This window comes from Clarias gariepinus, chromosome 22 (assembly GCF_024256425.1).
Source record: "Clarias gariepinus isolate MV-2021 ecotype Netherlands chromosome 22, CGAR_prim_01v2, whole genome shotgun sequence".
NCBI lineage: Eukaryota > Metazoa > Chordata > Actinopteri > Siluriformes > Clariidae > Clarias > Clarias gariepinus.
The window spans coordinates 24,986,604-25,006,159 of record NC_071121.1 but is presented as its reverse complement, the minus strand read 5'-3'; the positions used below and the strand labels follow the sequence as shown (position 1 = coordinate 25,006,159).

Sequence of the window (19,556 nt, the reverse complement as noted above, 5' to 3'; positions counted from 1 at the left end):
TTACCATTGTATTTATTCACATTTTACCTTCGTGGTAGGATCTCCGGTCAATGTGATTTTATCTAGACTATTAATACAATTCAATAGACAACCAATGGACTAAAGATGGAGTGTGTACCTCTATAGACCTGTTGCTTTCCAAGAAAAGTCTATATGAATGAATTAGATGTTTGTTTGTTTTTTAGAAATGTCAATTTTTAAAAAAAAATGTAACGTCACGTGTGGTTTCCTTTATTTTTTGGATGTACAAATCTGTGTTTGAAAACTCAGAGAAGGCTGTGTGATTGTGTATGTACTGGTAACTTGTGTAATTAAGTGATTTATGGAGCGAAGGCAGTTATTGAGATTATTATTATTATTTTTTTTGTAGAGAAAGTAGCTGAGCTTTGTCCAAAAAATCACTAGGTTTGTCATTTATTCAGTCTCCCGTCACCAAACAATGGTAAGGGTACGACTAATTGTAGATTTTATAACTTAAACAATAATAGGATAGGGCTTGAACTCTGAACTATGCAGAAGAAATACAGAAAAAAAAGAAAGATCAGAGATCACTTAAAAGCCTGGTTAGGTTGCATCATGAGAAAAATAGGACTGCAGAAATTAAAGCTATCAAAAAAATAATGGAAGTAAAATCATTTCCATATGCCCAATGTGATGAGAATTTACAGGACTGAGATTTAACAGCTGTGTGATTATAAAAAAAAATAAAAATTAACACTTCAAGCGGTGGAACCCATGTATAAGCCTTTGGAGGCAGGTGTTTGATCTTGAGTTGCTTCGGTTGGTCGGGTCTGCTAAAAAAAAAAAAAATCAACTTCAGATCGGTAACAGTTGTCTGGTTTGCTTTTGTTATTATATTATAATATTAGCCGCTGATTGAGCCGTTAATGTGATCATGGCTAGACTATTAGACAAGCATGGACGACAGATGTACAGATATTAGCGCCTTACTGTACAGTGGTAACACAGTTTGCACCTCTACAGACCTGTTGTTTTCCAAGAAAGGTCTTGGGTGATTTTTTTTTTTCTAGAAATGTTCATTAAAAACCATCTGTGGTTACCTTTACACTTGTAAAAGTATCACGAATATAGGCAATTTTCCTTAATATTTATCTTCATTCTATTGCTTTTTTGTGCTTATTGCACATATTTTATTTAAAATTGATCCTATTAGAATATTATCTATTTCTTATAATACATTTGCATTTTTATATATATAGTGGTGGTGGTGGTGGTGTGGCTTCAAGATGTTCTCCAAAGCTGTGTAGTCCTTTGGTATGCATACGGTCCATATGTGAATGTGAAATTACTCTAAACATTTCGAATGAACGAGAGTGAGTCGAATGAATCAAAACCTCACACATTTCAAAGGAATCATCAAACGTGTCAAAACTCTCCGGTTTCAAACCAGTTTTTTTTTTGTTCCCAGAAATCAAACGAGTGACTCAGAGTCCGCACCGCTAACTAGCAGATGATCTTCCAGATCAATACTGAGAAGTGTGAAGGTTAATCCAAACCAGATGACTCCTGAAACTTGGTGACTCCTGAACTCTGGATAATGTATGGAATGGATGACGGGAGAAAATTGAAGTGACACTTGAGACCTTGCAGGGAAGCTCTTGAGGTGGGGACTACTCACCCTTATGAGTCAAAGCATCAACTGTGTACGTGTATTGGCCTGTAAGTGTAAAAACAGTTAAGAGTGTGTGATAATGTGTGCTCTCTATGAAGATCCTTTAATGATTCGCTTTCAGATAAAGAAAAAATCCATTCACAATATTAATCAAAAAACATGGTCAAATAAACATATTTATTTTTTCAAAGCGAGTTAAATGGTGGATTCTTTTGTAGCTGTCCACTGCGTTTTGTGTAATCTTAATGTAGTCCTCTTATTGGTGGAATTTTGATCACATGATTTCTGTTTTTTTTTTTTGCGATAGTAAAACTTGAACCTAAAATCGTCCAGCATAAAGCTTACGTATGTGAGCGTTTGCGCTAACGCGTTGGTTCGGATGTCGCTGTTTTTCCGCGAGCCTGTATATTCTCACACACGCATCTGATTGTGCAGAACTGAATCGGGTTGTTTGTAAGTCTAGCGAGAGCCAGGTTTTGTTGCACGCCATGGCCCAGATTTGGCAAACAACTTAAAGACAGTGTGGCTCAGACTTGTTTGAGGTTTGAACAGATCTGCTGGGGGAGTTGTGTATAATATCAGTGCGTCTTGACAGTTCCAGTTATCGAGAGGGAAGCAGTGACATCTGGACTCGGTCTGGTCTCGTAAATGATTGGCTGCGCGAAGGATGAAGGTAATAAATTCCACCTTGTTGTGACTAAGTGGAAAATGGACAGGCTCGTTCTTTCTGGCTTCGGTCACCTGGTTAGTCACGTGCTTCGCTAAGCTTGCGGGACTGCAGTAACTGTGCATGATATATGCGCATCTCAGTGATGTGCGTTATCCCTTTTAAAACCTCTCGACACGTTGTACCATAATCCACGTACAAAGACCCGGACATGGCTTAAAGGACACGGACACTGATCCCTGTCCGTGCACCTCTTTATGAGCAACTGATTAATCCCTGCGGAGAAACACAACACCAGAAGCCACACCATGGGGGGGATTACTGGCCTCTATATTTAGGGTTTTATGTACATGAATATTGGCAGAAGCACTCTGTACATGTGACAGGCAGAGCAGACACACAGAAGAGCACATTTACAGAATCCCAAAGCGATTCACTCACAGAATGAGATAATATACAGACAAAGGCAGCGGGGGAGGGGACAACACCTCAACAAACCGCCTGACTTCGTCAGGGAATTTTACAACATATTTTTTTTTCATTGCAGTAATAATTATAACATGTAACAAGCAAAAAAAAAAAAAAAACAACAGTTCAAATAGCAAAAACAAAAATGAAGAGGTATAAAATAACTTAACAACTCTTTCTAAATGTGAGTACTCAGTGAGAGAGAGAAAGAGAGAGAGCGGATTGGGAGAGGGTGATGCGATCACAAACGATATGCTGATGAGTTTAACATAGTTCTCACACCACAGCGGAAAACGGAATGACCGACGAGTCCAGGGTGAGTGACGCAGATGGCGGTGCCTCCCAGTATCTCTCGTTAACGGCACTCGTTTACAGACAGTGCGCTATCTCGCTCTAAAAGCAGTTCGAGCTCTGCCACCAAGTAGTCAGTCAGCAAAGGAAAAAAAAACAATTTAGTAGAATATCACTTCCAGTTAAATAAACTTTTCCTCTCATTATATATATAATATATTTACTTCTGTGCAGAGTCTATTTTATGGGATTTTTTTTGTTTGTTTGTTTATTTTGTTTTTTATTTTAGCAGTACTTCCTCGTTTTCACCAGTTTACTCTGGTACTTGACCGAGTGTCCGCCGTGACCAATGGCGTAGACATCAAGGAGGTAGTTCTTGCCCGGCTCCAGACCTGTGATGGTTTCGGTGGTCACGGCTTTGTGCGGGTTGGCGCTGTGGAAGTATTTGCAGAGCACTTTCTCGTCCCTGCGACGCGTCTCGGGTCCGGCACACTGATTGCGCTGGCGGCGACGCTGCTCCTCGCCGTATCCGTCAGGCACCTCGCGCTGGTACACACAATACTTGTTGCGCTCCTGCGTACCAAGCCAGGCCACGGTGACCGACTGGCAGGTGCGTAGTCTGTCGAAAGCCTTGATTCGTGTATCCTCTGGAAGGGAAGGGAAGGGCCGCTTAGCATCAGCACGCGTGCTCGCTAACACCTTCAGAGCTGAAGCACCTTTGCGAGATCCACGGACGCGGATAAGGTACTTGGCCTTGGGTTTGGCGCGGAGCTGGAATTCACGCACTCCTTCCACATTCTGCGAGAGAACGAGTTTGCCATCGCGGCGAACCTGTACATGAACAGCGTCCAAGCAGGAGTGCACAGAAAGGGAGACACGTCGGTGGGAGGAAACGGGAGCAAATCGCAGCAGCTTGATACCCTTTCTCTCAACAAAGACGTCAGCCATCTTTCCATCTTTCAGCTCAACAGTCTTGGGCTCAGCCTCATCCTTGGTGCGGGCGAAGGTGCCAACGTAGGCCGTACTAGCATTGGAGGCTGCATTGACGGCAAACACGTCAAAGTAATACTGTGTGGCCGGCCTCAGCCCTGACACGGTAAAGATGTTCTTGTTGCCAATGCAAATCTTGCGGATGTCTGAGGGCTTGTCATTGTTACCAGGAGAACGCCACTGTTTGGAAGCTGGCAATCTGTTGGCATTCAGAGACCGATGGCGGTCCTTGGTGAGGTCATTTTCTGGTGAAGTGAAACCAAAACGTGCAAAGTCAAACGGACTGAAGTCTAAACCTGGCTTGGGCGCTACCATGAAGGAGTCGTCGGCATCCATCTTGGCCTCAGCGGCACACAGGCTCTTGAAGTTGTGCTCTTTGTTAACAACCACACAGTACTGCACAGGCTGGCCCATTCGTGAGCCAGTAGGCGTGGGCTTCCAGGCTAGCGTGACGGTGGTCCGGCCCAGGCTGGTGACATCCACTCTGGGGTCGTAGGGCAGCTCGGGGTAGGGCTGGTCCGATTCTGGAGTAGTGGTGGCATAGATCTTTAGGCTGCTGTCCTTTTCCGTGGAGAGAATATCCAGCTGGTAGAGGCCTGAGGGTGAGCTGCTGGAGACGAATGACTCGACATCATTGCCTTTGTAAGAGAAGAGCTCTGTGCCTTCACTGGCTGTCACCTGCTGCCTCTGCTGCTCCAGAGGCTCGGGCTCACCTAGGAAAGACAAACACATCTGCATGAGGTTTTGAAAGAAGCATCATTGACCTTTTTGGAGACACATCAAGTTCTCAGAGATGCTCAAGTGCACACACATGCACAGATTAATAAATGATTCACAAGTACTGTTTGGATGTCTGAGACCAACTAATCCACCCAAGGCTAGCTAATAACTTCTCTTTTTTTTTCCTGAACTTGATGATTTGCTTTCCTTTCCTCCTTCACCTGACATCGACAGGTAGCAACCAAAATCAACCTGCAGCATTTAGGGGAGCTCGGTGTTTTATCAAGTCAATCCTGACAGTCAGACAGTTTTCAGCCTTCTTAGACGATTAGTAGTTTGTGCCACTGGCTGCAGTGTTTTCTTTCCAAATACTGCTCAACTTCAGAGCCTTATTCACTCTGCCTTCCCCCCAAAATCTCCACTGCCATACAGAGGCGCCTTGTAGCCTCTTTCCAGCCCACAGTCCCCATCCGGGCCTTCTCCTTAAAGCCGGACGAGAAAGCATAATATTTTTTCTGTCAACCTAAGAGCGCGTACTAAATTAACAGACAGCATGCACATAGACGCCGTTCCCTTCGGAGGCATTCGGCAAACACGCCAAAAAGCTCAAGGGTCATGTACGGAAACGTGTAGATTTATGTACGTAGCTGTATATTTACAGTGTATACTTATTTTTTTTGTAAATCTCTGCATTTAGGGTGGGAATAGATGATGATGATGATGACAAATGTCTCTTCGTCAGGATCAGTGGCAAAATCCGGACATAGACATAAACTAAGACGGAAATGTGGACATTCTGAAAAAAATTCAAACCCACACCCTTGAGTAAAAGTGAATTAATAGACTCATGCGATAAAGATGGGAAGTGCTCTGGTACACATTAGTGCACTCAAAGACTACCTACAAAACAGACTCACATGCTGGCCCCATAACGGATTCATGCGCACATGGACGTCTTTTATACTCGACTTGAAACTAAACACACATGCACAACAGACAGTTCTTTCAAAAGCATACTGATAATCTCGATCTCTCATTCTCTAATTATTCTATCTCTCTCGTTCTAATCCCCTCTTTAAATAAAACCATGACTCCACTCCAGGTCTGGTGTTTTGTGGCACTATTTGCATTTTCAGATATGCTCCAGATGGGGAGAGAAAGAGCGAGCAGAAACGGGGCAGATGGGAGATCACAGAGTAAAAAAAAAAAACAGGGTATAGACCTACAGCCAGGGAAACAGAAAAGCTAACAGAACAAGAACGTGCACTGCAGCGATGCTTTGATGTAAAAGGAAGCAAACGAAGTACAGAAAAAGTCATGACCTCTTTTCTGCTTGAGTTGCGCACTGATTTGATTGGAACAGAAAAAAAGGATCCTAATAAAGTCTACATCATGTATTTATAATCTCTATCTGCTCTATCGCTCCCTTATTCCCTGCGTTTCCACTCCGATGGAGTTCCTCAGTACGTCAAGTGTGGTCTTGCTTAACCCAGAAACACACCCAACACACACAAACCATACACGGTGACTACTTTGAAAACCACCACCACGTAGACAACAAATATTTACAAATATTTACCCAGATTCATGGTCATGCACTTGGGATAGTCGGACTCATTCACGGTCTTTCCACTATTTTCGTAAAAATCAATCCGTGACGTTTTTTTCCTGATCTCTCAAGAGTGATTCATTGAAACTCATCTTGTTGTTGGCTGATTAAACAAAAAGCAACACATTCACACAAGTTCATGCGCTGCTTAAAAAGCGGGCAGCCTCATGGAGCTAACGGGTCACAAATGAAACCTAAAATAAGACAATATCCTTTGCAGCTCTGCAAAGATGAGATGATACTGCCGGCGGTATCCGGGACACACTGTTCTGTTCTTTAAGGATTGAATGTCCAACTGTAATTCCGTCTGATCTTCCGGAGACGGATGGAAGGAGGTATGTAAGTGTGCATTAAGCTATAAACTGTATCGATTGGTAAAAACTGAAGACCATGGTATTGACTCTCCATTTGGCCGTTTCTCAGGCACACGACTATACTTTCGGCTATAAATTATACATAAAACAGCTGTAGAGCATTCTGTGCATACAGATGATCAGTCGGTATAGCTTTGTACATCTCAGTAAACTGTTAAGACCTGACTGTAGTTACCTGATCCCTCTCCACTGCCTTCCTCAGGCAGCTCCTGCAGCGTCAGTCTCCACTCGAGTGGAGCATCACATGGCGTCACCGTCACCGACAGCGGCGTGTTGTCCTCCTCCACCACGAAATAGTACCTGTGAAAGCAAAAACACAGTTCAGGGTTGACCATATGACTCACATCATGCCTTCCACAGAAGATGGAATAAAAGCGGGTCCATTTGGTTAAGAGCTTCATGTTGTTGTGGACAAACTCATTCTGGGGCAGATCGCAATTTTGGTTTCTAATGACGTCAGAAGTCTGAGGAAGCTAAATTGGCCGGGTGGAAAGGATTAGCGTTGCTTTTCTGCAGACCAAGATTCGCTAGCTTTCGGCATTCTCTGAGGCCACACATCCGGAGAAGCGTAGATAGAGCTTTCCTCTGGATGAACAGCAACTTGAAAACATGCAAAGGCTCGACATGCACACACACTGATTTCCGAACGGCTAGTCTGTGTGTCTTTGTGGGACTGCGGGAGGAAACCGAAGGAAAACCCAGCTAACATGGCGAGAAACGCGAACTCCATGCACACAGCAAAGGCGAGATTTGAACCACTAACTCCTCAACTAAAAGGCCTTCGATGTGCTTCTTCATCGCACACATTCTTTGACTGTGGAAAACACTGAACTCCCTGAGCATCCGAGCCATTATCACCCTCATCATCACCGCTACATGTGTTCACGCCATATTAGCACTGTCTATTAGGGATTCAGCTACTGAACAAAGAGATGAGACACCTGTCTGATAAAAGATTCAACAGATTAGCACACTGAGGCATGACTAAATAATTGAGCTATTTGAGCTATTACTACTCAGGTACATTACAAAGTATTGGCACTCTACATTCTCTACAGTTCTTGTTCTAGATTTGACGATGTTGCGATTTCAACATAAGTACGACATCCAGAACTCAGTGTCGAATGTGATGAAATGCATTTTAGCTAGATTTGGTGGTTAACCCAAGCATTTACCCAAGTTTTCACCTGTGTGCCAGGTTGAGGCATAAAATACTGAACTGTTGGAAAAGTCTGGCGTCACCATATGTGGCCTGCGTGTTGGAGTTGATTGATTTAAATAGGCTTCCACTTGTGCCCTTTGAAACAACCTTGTCCCCAGTGCTTAGCGAGAGAGAGAGAGAGAGAGAGAGCAGAAGTGCTGTGCATGTGGGTATCGTCTTTCGCTAGAGACACCTGCTTCTTCATCAAAAGTGCTTCTCATTCATGCGCACACACCCACGTTTCCCAGCATCTCATCCATAATGCATGCCTCCTTATGCCCTCATCAGCTGTGCGCTGGCTGTAATCGATTCCATATTCTCCATTAGGACACGTAAAACATATCCACGCACGGGACTGCGTGAAGTCCTTCACATCGTGTAAAACGGGACGTCGATAAGGTTTTAAATACAGGCAGTGAAGTGCAGCTCGCCAGGTGCAGATCACCGTCTTGGATTCTTGGAAACTGTAGTCCAGTGCATGGAACATTTTCTTTAAACAGCAACCAGATAGTTGTGTGTGTGTGTGTGTTTGTGTTGGCATACCTTTTCGGCGTGTCCCTGAACAGGTATCCACTAATCTCTGCTCCATCGGGAATAACAGACGAGTCGTGAAACAGAGCCTTATCCCGAATCTGCATCTGGAACAGGCCTTCATCACGGGTGGGTAACTTCTGCCCAAACGCACACAGCACCGCCGACGACAACAGCACGGCAAAGCAGCCCAACACTCGCCTCATCCTGCTGCAGAGAAATAGAGAGAAAGAGAAGAAGAACATGAAGCACGACTGTGCTACCTTACAAATGCTAAAGCTGACGATAACAAGATCTACAATGTTCTTTTTTTTACAACGTACATACGTTATTCCGTGAGAATTCAGGATTCGTTTAATAATTCAAATATAAATTCGATTTTCTTTATTTAAAATAATCAGATTGTACGTCACATCTCGATCAAAATCGTTATGTCTATTTCAATTAAATAGTCAAACAAATGAATAGACTTTTCATTTAGACTTCTGACAAATTGTAGCTGAAATATCAACTTTAAAAACGTATTTTCAAATTTTTATTTAGTGATGTAGCAATAAAGCTGTATATGTGGTGACGTTCATTTGTTTCGGATGTTTCATTGATTTTACGTTGGTATTAGAACAATGATGAGATAACGCTGATTGAATGGCCCCGAACACGATGTCGTAAATCCCTAATGGCCTCAAAACAACATTAATACCAAACTGATGGCCTGAGCGAGCCTCAGGTCACTGTGTGTTAAACCCTGGACCACTAGGTGTCATGCTGTCGATGCTATGAAATGCACATGCATACATACAATACAACAAGCGGCATAAAAGGAAAAAAAAAAAAACGAAACAGAAAATTTTAAAGTGTAAAGAAGCGAAAGAGGTAAAAATTGATTCTTAATGTGTGTGATCTCTTCTGTTAAAGTGGACGTGATGGAGTTTGAACGTAGTGCAAACACTGAAAGAAAGGAAGAATAAAGAGGAAACATTACATCACTAAGAGATGCATGACGTGAGATATACACACTGTGTGCGGGAAGCTGCCCAATCCCCAATCAGACTTCTAAACCCCGTTAGAAACCGAAAGGGCCGTGGATGCGGTCGGACGTTGTGTGAATGGACGTTAATCGGCATAAATGCTACAAATAAAGGTTACAGTTTGGTTGTTTTAAATCGTTCATTCAACATTATCTCAACGTCATTTCATCAAAGTATTCCTAACTTTCAAAAAACAATATTGCATTGACGGTGAACGTCATCACAACTTCATTAGAACATTCCTGCTAGGTAGGACGAAGACGTTTGAAGATTAAACTTATTGAATTTATTATAAATCATGTTTACTCTGCAGTTATTTTAGATGAAAAAAAAATGTCATGATTCCATGACGATGATCCATCAAACACAATTTACTTCAGGGAAAGTTCTACCGATTCACTCTTCATCAATGCTTGGTTCATTTTAAAATACGCACTCCAGGAGCTTGACAAGCAAAGAACATCTTATCAAACGCACTGACATATGGTCACACGATTTTACCGAAGCCTGCTTAATATTTCTCACTCATCAAACATTGAATTGAACTTGATATTTCTGCACTGATGCAAGGCCACAGATCGACACCTGGTTTAATATCGACTGGTTATCACATCGCATGTTACATAACGCCGCTGACGGCCTGGACTAAAGTCACTGGCAGCGGAGCTCACATGCACACAGATGTGAAGCACATGTGAAGCTTGTTTGTATTTGTTCTGGAGCGTTTCAGCCGTCTGAATTCGTTCATTTGTCATGTCAGTTCATTACTTCCCGGTCAGTCTAAAGCCGGTCCTGTGCAATATAAAGTCTGTTGAGTTAAAGATCTTATCGTTGAAATAATATAACAGGTCTTTAAGGTTCATCAAATATTTTTCAAAATGTGCATTTTGGAGCAGAATCTAATCCTGAACTTCATCAGTCTTGCTAATTTAAGAGAAAAGCTATGTGGGGAAAAAACGCTCGGCGGTTCAGTCGTCCTTTCTGTATGAACGTTATCTGTAAAGAATGTAACAAGGAAGAGGAAATTTAATGGAATTACATAAAAAGAAAAAACCAACCACTACACTTACTTGTAATGGTCAAGATTGTGGATACCGGTAACATTCATCTAGTTAAAAACGAAAACTGATAGGAGACTAGACTAGAAGTCAGCATCCCCTTTATTCCCTCGTTACCCAGCATGCTGTGCTGCTCAGTGTTCCACTTGTTTCGCTCAAATCCTATCCTCTATTGATTGGTCCCCATTGATCGAAGCTGATGTCTAACCCTGATCCCTCCTGATATAATCAGGCTAATGATGGCAGATTAGCCCGTTACTTTACTGCCTTCCTTACTGCAGCTGGAACGGGTGGGTGTCCTTTTAATGACCTCTTTCTTTTCCACCCTCCTCCCTCTCAGTCTCTCTCTTTCTCTCACCGCCACTCTCTTCATTCAATCTTTGTCTCTCTTTTGTCTTTTTCTCCTATTCTTTCACCTCTTCCACATCTTTTATTCCATGTTTAAAAGTCAATCTCTGTCAAAAGTCCAATGCCGCTTTTATTTCTCATGGTTTGCTCAAATTTTACGCAAACATTCTTCCTGTTCATCGCCACTCTCCTGGACATTTTTGCTCAGTTTAAGACCTGAAAGGTTTCAGATTGTGAAGGAAATGTTCTCTGGGAGACAACATGGAATGGAAATCAAAATACATTCAGTCATTTTTAAAGGAGTCAGGGTCATGGAATTTTTTGCATTTTTAATGGAACAAGGTTATGGGCTTTAATGCAAATCATTAGAATGAAATCTGATCAACATCCGCAAACATAATGAAAAAAATAAAGATAAAATGGAAGTGCTAAATGCCCAAACTGTTTGTACCTATTTTTTCAGAGGTTGCATGTTGTTTGAAAAATAACTAGTGTGGAAGTTTTGAGAGTTTTGAGACCTGGCAACCCTGACTCAAATTATAATAATAATTCTAAGTTAGACAATCTTAATTTTAAATTTACCAGCAAGTAACTCATTAGTTACCGTATTAAACAAACAAAGCAATTTAAGAAGACTAACAACTGGTGTATAAAATACTTCGGTCTGGTTTTGTAACCAGGATGGCATTCGACTTTAGATCCAATGGATGTGTGTCTGCGTTGGTGCGAACCCCACTTTTAGTAACAACTTTTAGTGCGTACTTTAAGGTCCGTAAGACATTAAGGTCCCAAGTTGGTAACTGAAAGAATGAGAAATAAATCCCAAAGAAATCCCTGGGGGACCAATCATAAGGTCTGTATCCATAAACTGTAAATAGGCAACTGTATGTATAGGCTGCATCCTGTTTCCGTTATGTCTCATGTGTTGGATACAAAAAAAAATTAAAATTGCGAACCCTCGGGGTGGTGGTAGCTCAATGGTAAAGTTAAGAAGGTTCTGTTCAGAAGAGTTAGAGTTCAAGTCCCAGTCTATTATCCTGCCACTGTTGGCCAACACAGCTGGATCCTGCCTGAGCCTATGATCTGATTATGAATTCTTAATGAGTTGGTACAGTATATGTGAGGAAAAAATTGTCCATGATCTATATGTGATAAATCAAGGCCTGCTTCTAATTATAATGCAGCAGAATGGTGATATGTGGACAAGTGGACAGCTTTGTACACAAGATACTGAATCCACAGTATCATGTTGTATTGATGTCAAAAAACATTCAAAACTTCCACCAGGATTCTGTCAGATCTAGTAGAGTTATCAAATCCTAGCATTTTAAATGTAATAGGTCTAGAACAGCAGTTCTCATCCATGTCCTGGAGGACCCCCGGCCTTACACACAGCTCCAGAATGCTCGTCAGACAGATAGTGGCAATGTCAAAACATTTTGAACATTAAACCAGGAATTAATGAATAATGTCTACTTTGAAATTCTAGTTTAGACACCACATCGGACAGATTCTGATGGCGTCATAGAACATGAAAATAAGGAAGAGTTATGGAACACAGGTCCATAAGACAGATACTGTAGGTAAAGAATGTTCAATAGTGAACCGGGAAGATCTTCTTGGAAGATCTAATTCTACACCATTCATCAGACAGACTCTGAGGATACCATGGAATATGAGAACATTGAAGGAATATCGGAGCGTTATGGAACCCCTGCCCTGTCTGAAGTTCCAGCCCTAGAACGTAAGCTATTCATCGGCAAGATTCTGACGATGTCACGGAACGTAAGAGTATTAAACCAGGATTCTGTCAGATTCCTCGGACACAGTTGCATTTCCCACAATGCATAGCATTCTCCTGCTAAAATTAAACTTCAAAACAACTCCATCTGGAACAAATAACGCTAAATGTTTAATTAGAGCCAGGGAGAATGTCTGATCATAATTTGCGAGCGGATAATTTGAAGGCAGAGCCGACCACAACCGTGTCAACCTTGTTTTGCTGCTGTTTGTTTATTTATTTATTTATTTATATCTTCTATAATATATTGCTGGAACAAGAGCTTTTTGTCACTTGTAGGTCATACTGTATAGAAAATGAAATGCGTGACATGTGTGTGTGTGTGTGTGTGTGTTTATGTGTGGGGTTATGAGGCTGGCTGGAGGATTAAGAGAGGATAATTCTAAACAGCTTAAACTCTTTGAGCATAGTAATGGTTCATAGTGTTTGTATGACCATCACTTATCTCCTCTTAATCGCTTACATAAAAGCCAAGTCGAAATAAAAAATGTCAATTCTGCAACCTTTCCTCTGATCTCGGGGGCAGGCATCAAAGAGAACAAGCCTACGGATTACAATTACTCCTCGCCAGCTGCTCGAACACCGAGCTAACGCAGTGGAAAATTACTGGTTTCCACCATTAATTGTCTGATTTTCAACTATTAAGTCACATTTAAAATTGTCCTAAAAATAGGGTGCAGGTCAGAAAAAGTGCACAAGCTGCGTGGGCTCTAAATGACCGTGTGTGAACGGTCAAAGCAACAAGCACGTGCAATCATTCATTAATTAATTGTGCTCGTTTAAAAAAAATGTGCGATCCATCCATCACTCGGTGGATGAAAGAGCTCAATCAGTTCGGATCGATAACGTCTTTCATCAATCACTCGGGGACTTGATTGATCTGTAAGTGGTGTTAATGTGCACAAAATCGCCTTTCAACCAGAATAAGCTTAGTGCAGCTATTCACTGGAGACTATGGCTGTTCCTAGCAGGTTGTCAAGACACACACACGCACACACACACACATACACATATACAGTACACACAGATGAGGAGCACATGTAGGGAGCATGCACAGGAGCGGCACCAACAGTGCAGAAGCACATGGGCATTTCCACATGCCAATCACACTCCAGTGGTGCTGCCCACAAACGCCAGAAAGTCATCATTACTAACATATGTGTATGTGTGTGTTATTCAAACAGACTTCTGTAGATATTCGAAGCTCAGGCTGTGTGCTCTGATACGCACAAAAACACACTGGCAGCTGGGCAAAAGAGCAGCTTGACATCAAAACTTGGCATTAAGACAATATTTTTCTACAACACTGATCACAATCTACACTTTGGAATGCACGCAGGAAAATATTACAACCGCCATAGCGCACGCAATTCCAGGAGATACGGAAAGGCAGAAATGAACAAAGTTTGGGGTTTATCCAGCATTCCGAGACTATGGTGCTTAAAATTCCTGCCGGTATCTAAATTGCGAATCTGGACAATAACATTTATCATTATAGCTACGCGGGAACAAGACAGGACTCAAGAGATGGCAATGGAACAGCGACAGCTTCTCTTATTCTCTCACTTGAGAGCTCTGGACTTGATTTTAAGTTAACTGCCAAACCAAAGTGACACCACTCTGCCTGGGTAGCCAAATCACACACACACACACACTAGCTAAAGAGAATGATGACTAACGCTAAGCTCCAAAGACACCACTGGAACGCTGTGCAGGCTCTGGTCCTTCTTGGCCAGTGCTCAAGACGGCGTTTGCAGAATCTAAATTTAGAGAAAGTTTGGTGAAGTTTGTTACATGACTGTTTACACGAAGCTCACAGACAGAATGCTATTAGTGTGTAAGCCTCAAACAACACAATGGTGCAGGATATGGCATGAGGTGCCGCGCTGCAAAGCACAGCACTTCATAGTTGTTTGCATGTGTGTGTCTAGGGAGAAGTTTTAGCCAGACTTTTTTCCGATAAAATCTTGAAAGGCTGTTTTACTATCTCACTAAAAATAGTACCAAAGTGTCACTGGTGTGACTCCCTCGTCTGTTGCATCTTTCATTTTCACCTGTAGATTTTAGATAAATGCTCCTAAGACTTCTAAATGCTTTCTTTCTTTTTTTCCTAGGTAAAAGATATCGTCTAAATGTACAAAAGGTGCACCCTGGAAGGTACCACCAGAAGAGGTTAGGAAAACTCTACAGTTCAAAACTGATTTTCCAAAATGAATATAAAATAAAGTGAAAACCCTGATCTACAAGATCATCATTAACTCAGCAATTCCAGCACTACTTTTAAGGATGCACCAGTCCCGCTTTTTCATTTTTAATACGGTACCAGTATCAGATCTCTAAACATCAGCCGTTACCCGATACTGATCCGACACTGACATCCTCACAGTAAGTACTGGTTGCCAAGTCATTTGATCACAGGCAGGTCCGTGGCCTGCTGTAAGGCGAGCTGTGTCCTTATTGTCACACACATTCACAGCATTAAATTCATCAGTGGATCAGATCCAATACCGATCCACAGGAGGACATGGGTGCATCATTAACTTTTTACATTGATATGCGAAATGCTATAAATTAGAAAATGAGCTGTAAGATGATTCTAAGTGAGTCTGAATGTGTGGCAAGATGTGTGAACAATTGCCTCTCAGTGCTGAGATAGGTTATGTTCCAGTGACCCCAAGGTTATAAGTCAAGAGCTGATGGCTATAAAGAAGGAAGAGATCTAAAGACAAGGCCAACAAAACCAAGCTTTAAAACAAGAAAAAGCGGTCAGTTCCATTAAAAACATGTGCACATCTTTATCATGAAAACTATCCAAATCTCTATCATGAAAAATGTTGGAATCCAGTCGCTCATGCTTTTGTTTTAAAGTGTGGGAGAGAAAGAGATGTGTTCAGAGAGTCCTCAAACCCTGCCAAGCTACAGTTCTGCATAAGTCAGCATTTCTCTGCTCTAAATTAGGACTTAGTCACTTCACCCACAAGTGAAAGCCGTGGCACATCACTATTTCAAGACCAAGGTGACAAGAAGGCACGGTGGGAATCCTTTCCGTGGCCGCCTTTTCCGTGTTTCCACCCAGAGAGCACAGAGGCACCGTTCAGAGGGTGTCTGATCAGTGTGTGAGAACCGTAAGCCGAGCTGTTTGTATGGAACCCGCTGGGAAAGAACATTCCAGAGGGAATATTCAGCTGCGTTTTGGGCTGAACAGGTATGGAAATGAGAGGGTAGCACCCCTGATTCTCCACCTATAAAGCTTGACATGGAGACCTGGGGAGTAGCGCGACCCAAACAGCGACCCGAAAATGCGCTGCATACCGACGGCGTCCTGTCACACTTGCCGGACACACACACGGCCAATGCAACAGTGGCGGGATTCTTTCTGCGCAGCGGTTTTCATATGCAAATGGAGGGTTTAGATACGCTATGTGACACAGGCCTTGCCCATTTTCACACTTTTGTTCCACTTTTCATTGCCTCTCTGAGAAAGACTGTAGAAGAGAGAGAAAGAAAGAGAGCAAGACAGATAAAGAGAGAGAGAGAGAGAGAGAGAGAGAGAAAGAGAGAGAGAGAGAATGCAGGAACAATGACTTGGCCTCGCTGTTAAATACGCTTATTCAAATCCTCTCCTTTTTGTCTGTTTCTCTGTAAGGAGTGAACAGAAAATATCACTTTTACCAGGGCAGGTCATTCAGGCAAATAAATAACTTGAATCGTAATCGTTAATTAATATTTTTAGGAATAATAATACTAAAGTAAAACAGATAAGCAATCTTTTTGTTTTATTCAATACACCGCAAAAAAGTACAATTCTCAAAATATTGATCAGCTTCCTGTATTTATTCTTTTCTTTTTTTTTTTCATTACAATTTCGTACTCACAAAATCCAAAATTCAAGCTTGCAGTATAAATCAATCTTTACATTTTCTTATCTTTGGTGTTCTGTCTCGTACCAAAAATATTGGAATCCTGATCTCCCCGTCACTGAATTCAGAATTTTTACATTTTACAATCGACTGGACTGAAATTTTTCTACTGTGTTGGTTTGTAGAGATTATAGGATTTAAGGTTTGAGCTAGGTTAGACTGTCTGAAATTAAAATGACACTGTGTGTTTTGTTGATTGCTAAGGTAAAATAAAAAAAAAAATTAAAAAACTACTGTATATATATATATATATAATTACACCATGGACAGTTCAGCTGTTGTTCTTAGGTTCCTTCCATACCGCTTGGTGAGGTTCCCATACAACTGTTTATCCATAACTTAGTATTATGGTTACCACCACAGTGACTTACCATAAACCAATATTTAAGTACTTTATTTTTTTTAGGCTTCACAGTTATTCCCAATCTGGCAACCCATATACTGACTAACCATTTTTACAGTCATAAATTTCTTTCTTGTTTTCTCTCCCTCTCTTTTAATAAAACACAACTGTGCATCAAAATTTCACCACAGGAAATAGTGAACCTACCATCAGATATATCAGAAACTACTCTATATATATATATATATATTTAAAAAAAAAAACATTAAACCTGAGGTAAAATCACCAAATTTAAATTTCTTTTAAGTTACCAAGCGATGCTATCCGATCTGAAATAATTAGCAGGTTTCGTTGATGTTGATATTATCATCACCACAGTGAGTGAAGTTTTTCTTTCTTTCTTTCTTTAGGCTTTACAGTTCATCTAAATCTGGCAACCCTTACTGATTAATGGATTTTACAGTTATAAATTCATAAATTTGTCAAAATATAACTGTGCATCAATATTTCACCACAGGAAACAGTGAAACTACTCGTTCAAATATAAAAAAAAGTATATTACTCTATAAAAAAGAAGAAAAAACATTCAACCTGAGGTAAAATCATCAAATTTCATTTTTTTTTTTTTACTTAGTAAGTGGTGCTTCCGTTCATTTTAACTCCCGTGTAAATATTTTACACCATTCAAAAACGATTTTTTAGTTTCATACACGTTGTTAGAAACGATTAATTAATAAAGTGTAAAATGTTGTGAAAATACACATTATTGTGGGAAAACAGCGTCGGAGAAAGCGTCACGGATGAAGAGAGGCACTAACGGTCCTGTCAGAGAGCCTGAGAGAGAGGGAGAGAGCGCGCGCGCGAGGCAGCCTCGCGCACACAGCCTGAGCGCGCGCTTTCCGCGTGCGCCCAGTTTCACCTGTGTTTAAAAGGCGAACCGATTCTTTCTTCTTCTCGTTCTTCTTCTTCTTTTTCTTTTCTTTTCATCCTTATCATCTCCACCTCCCCCTCCTCCTCCACCTCTCAAACCGCAACCCGGTGCATGGGCGCTAAATTAAAAGCGCGTACGAGCTCGGGCTTGATTGAAGCGCGCTTGTAGAAACGCCTATAACTTCCCGGAGTTGTAAAAACCGCAAAAGAACGACAAACCCAACTTCCATCGCACTCTGGCACGAGTTTCAAAGGGAACAGTTTAGTGCTCGGAGAGTCCCGGGTTGTTATATATATATTTTTTTCTCCCCCGTTTCCATGACATGCACAAAGTTTTCCTAATAAAAGAAATTTATGAGATTTTAATCCAGATCGGATATGCAAAATCAGATTTAGGCTATAAAAGAGAAAACAAAATGCTCTAAATGAGAGTTCATCATGTTTTGTAAGTGCAATGCGTTCAGGAGTGTAAACTAAAGGTAATTCTTTAAAGAACGCAAATATCAATACAGTAAAAAAAAAAAAAAGTATTTTGGGCTTTATTTTGCACAACACCTGATGCATGAATGCATGCACAAAAAAGCAACACTTGAAAAGTGATTAAAATGTTTCAATGCAGTTAAGTATTAAAAAACACTTTACCTTTTTTCTGCTTTGTTTGACCCCGATGTTAAATCTGTTTCCCGGATTTAAAAAAAAGTGTTGCTTTTGGTCCCCTCCAGGAGCACAGACCTTCAACTCGAATGCATTACGTTAAAAGACAAGTGATATAACAGTAAAGTTTGTCCTTCAGGCTTTGGCGCGATAGGTTCCGGGCTGGTGCGTGATGCGATGCGGCGCGCGCTGCTTGCGGGGTTGACGGGCTTTGCGGTCGCTCCAAACTCCAAAACACAGGCACAGGGGTTATCCCGATTTCTCTCCCCCCTTGGCTGCGTGCTTTCCCTCTGCTATTCAGACTCTGACTAAAGTGAGGGAGAGTAGAAGGCGCATGCAAAAGCGACTCCCATGAGCCTGCCCACTTTGCACGCACGCACACACACACATACACACACACACATAATTAACTCCATCAACCAAAAGAAATGCCCTACATTACGCTGCCACAAAACATTTTTCAAACACGTCGTTTACATCTTCAACCATTGCCAAAGTTTTTTTTGTCATTAGCTATAACAGTAAAAACTGAATAAATTCTCCTTCAGTAAAGAGTTCAATCAAAATTTCAGCAAACATCTACATCAAAGCAAGTACAAACAATTGTATCTTAGTGTAACCTTTTATATAAACCTATGTAAAATGTTTAAAGCTTAGTAGCCAGTGTAGCCAGTAGCCTTTGATATATATCTTTCATCTAGACACATGGATATAATGTACTGTGTATAGTGTAAAAAATTAATTAATAAATGTATACTGCATGCAGGTACAAAATGTGTATCCTTGAAGGAATTTCCCTTAAATATGCCACCATTAAAGGTACTGTACCACACTTGAAAGACAGCACCCTTGAAGATATGCTCCTTGAACATACCACCCTTGGAGGTAAAACCACTGAATCACCCATGAAGGTACCATCCTTAAAATTAGATGCTTTAGATAATGCTGCTGAAGTAATCTTTTAATAAATCGTGATGCAAGTTTTTAAGA

General features: G+C 41.3%; 1 protein-coding gene across 1 annotated transcript; it reads right to left on the bottom strand.

Annotated features, from left to right (window-relative positions):
• Positions 1–2,609: 2,609 nt before the first annotated feature.
• Positions 2,610–18,906, bottom strand: ndnf (neuron-derived neurotrophic factor). Its single transcript, XM_053481775.1, has 4 exons — positions 18,555–18,906; positions 8,497–8,694; positions 6,928–7,052; positions 2,610–4,762 (listed from the first exon to the last, which is right to left on the bottom strand). The coding sequence occupies exons 2-4, from the start codon at positions 8,688–8,690 to the stop codon at positions 3,345–3,347; spliced, it is 1,737 nt and encodes a 578-aa protein (XP_053337750.1). The 5' UTR covers positions 8,691–8,694; positions 18,555–18,906; the 3' UTR covers positions 2,610–3,344.
• Between the last annotated feature and the right edge of the window lie 650 nt (positions 18,907–19,556).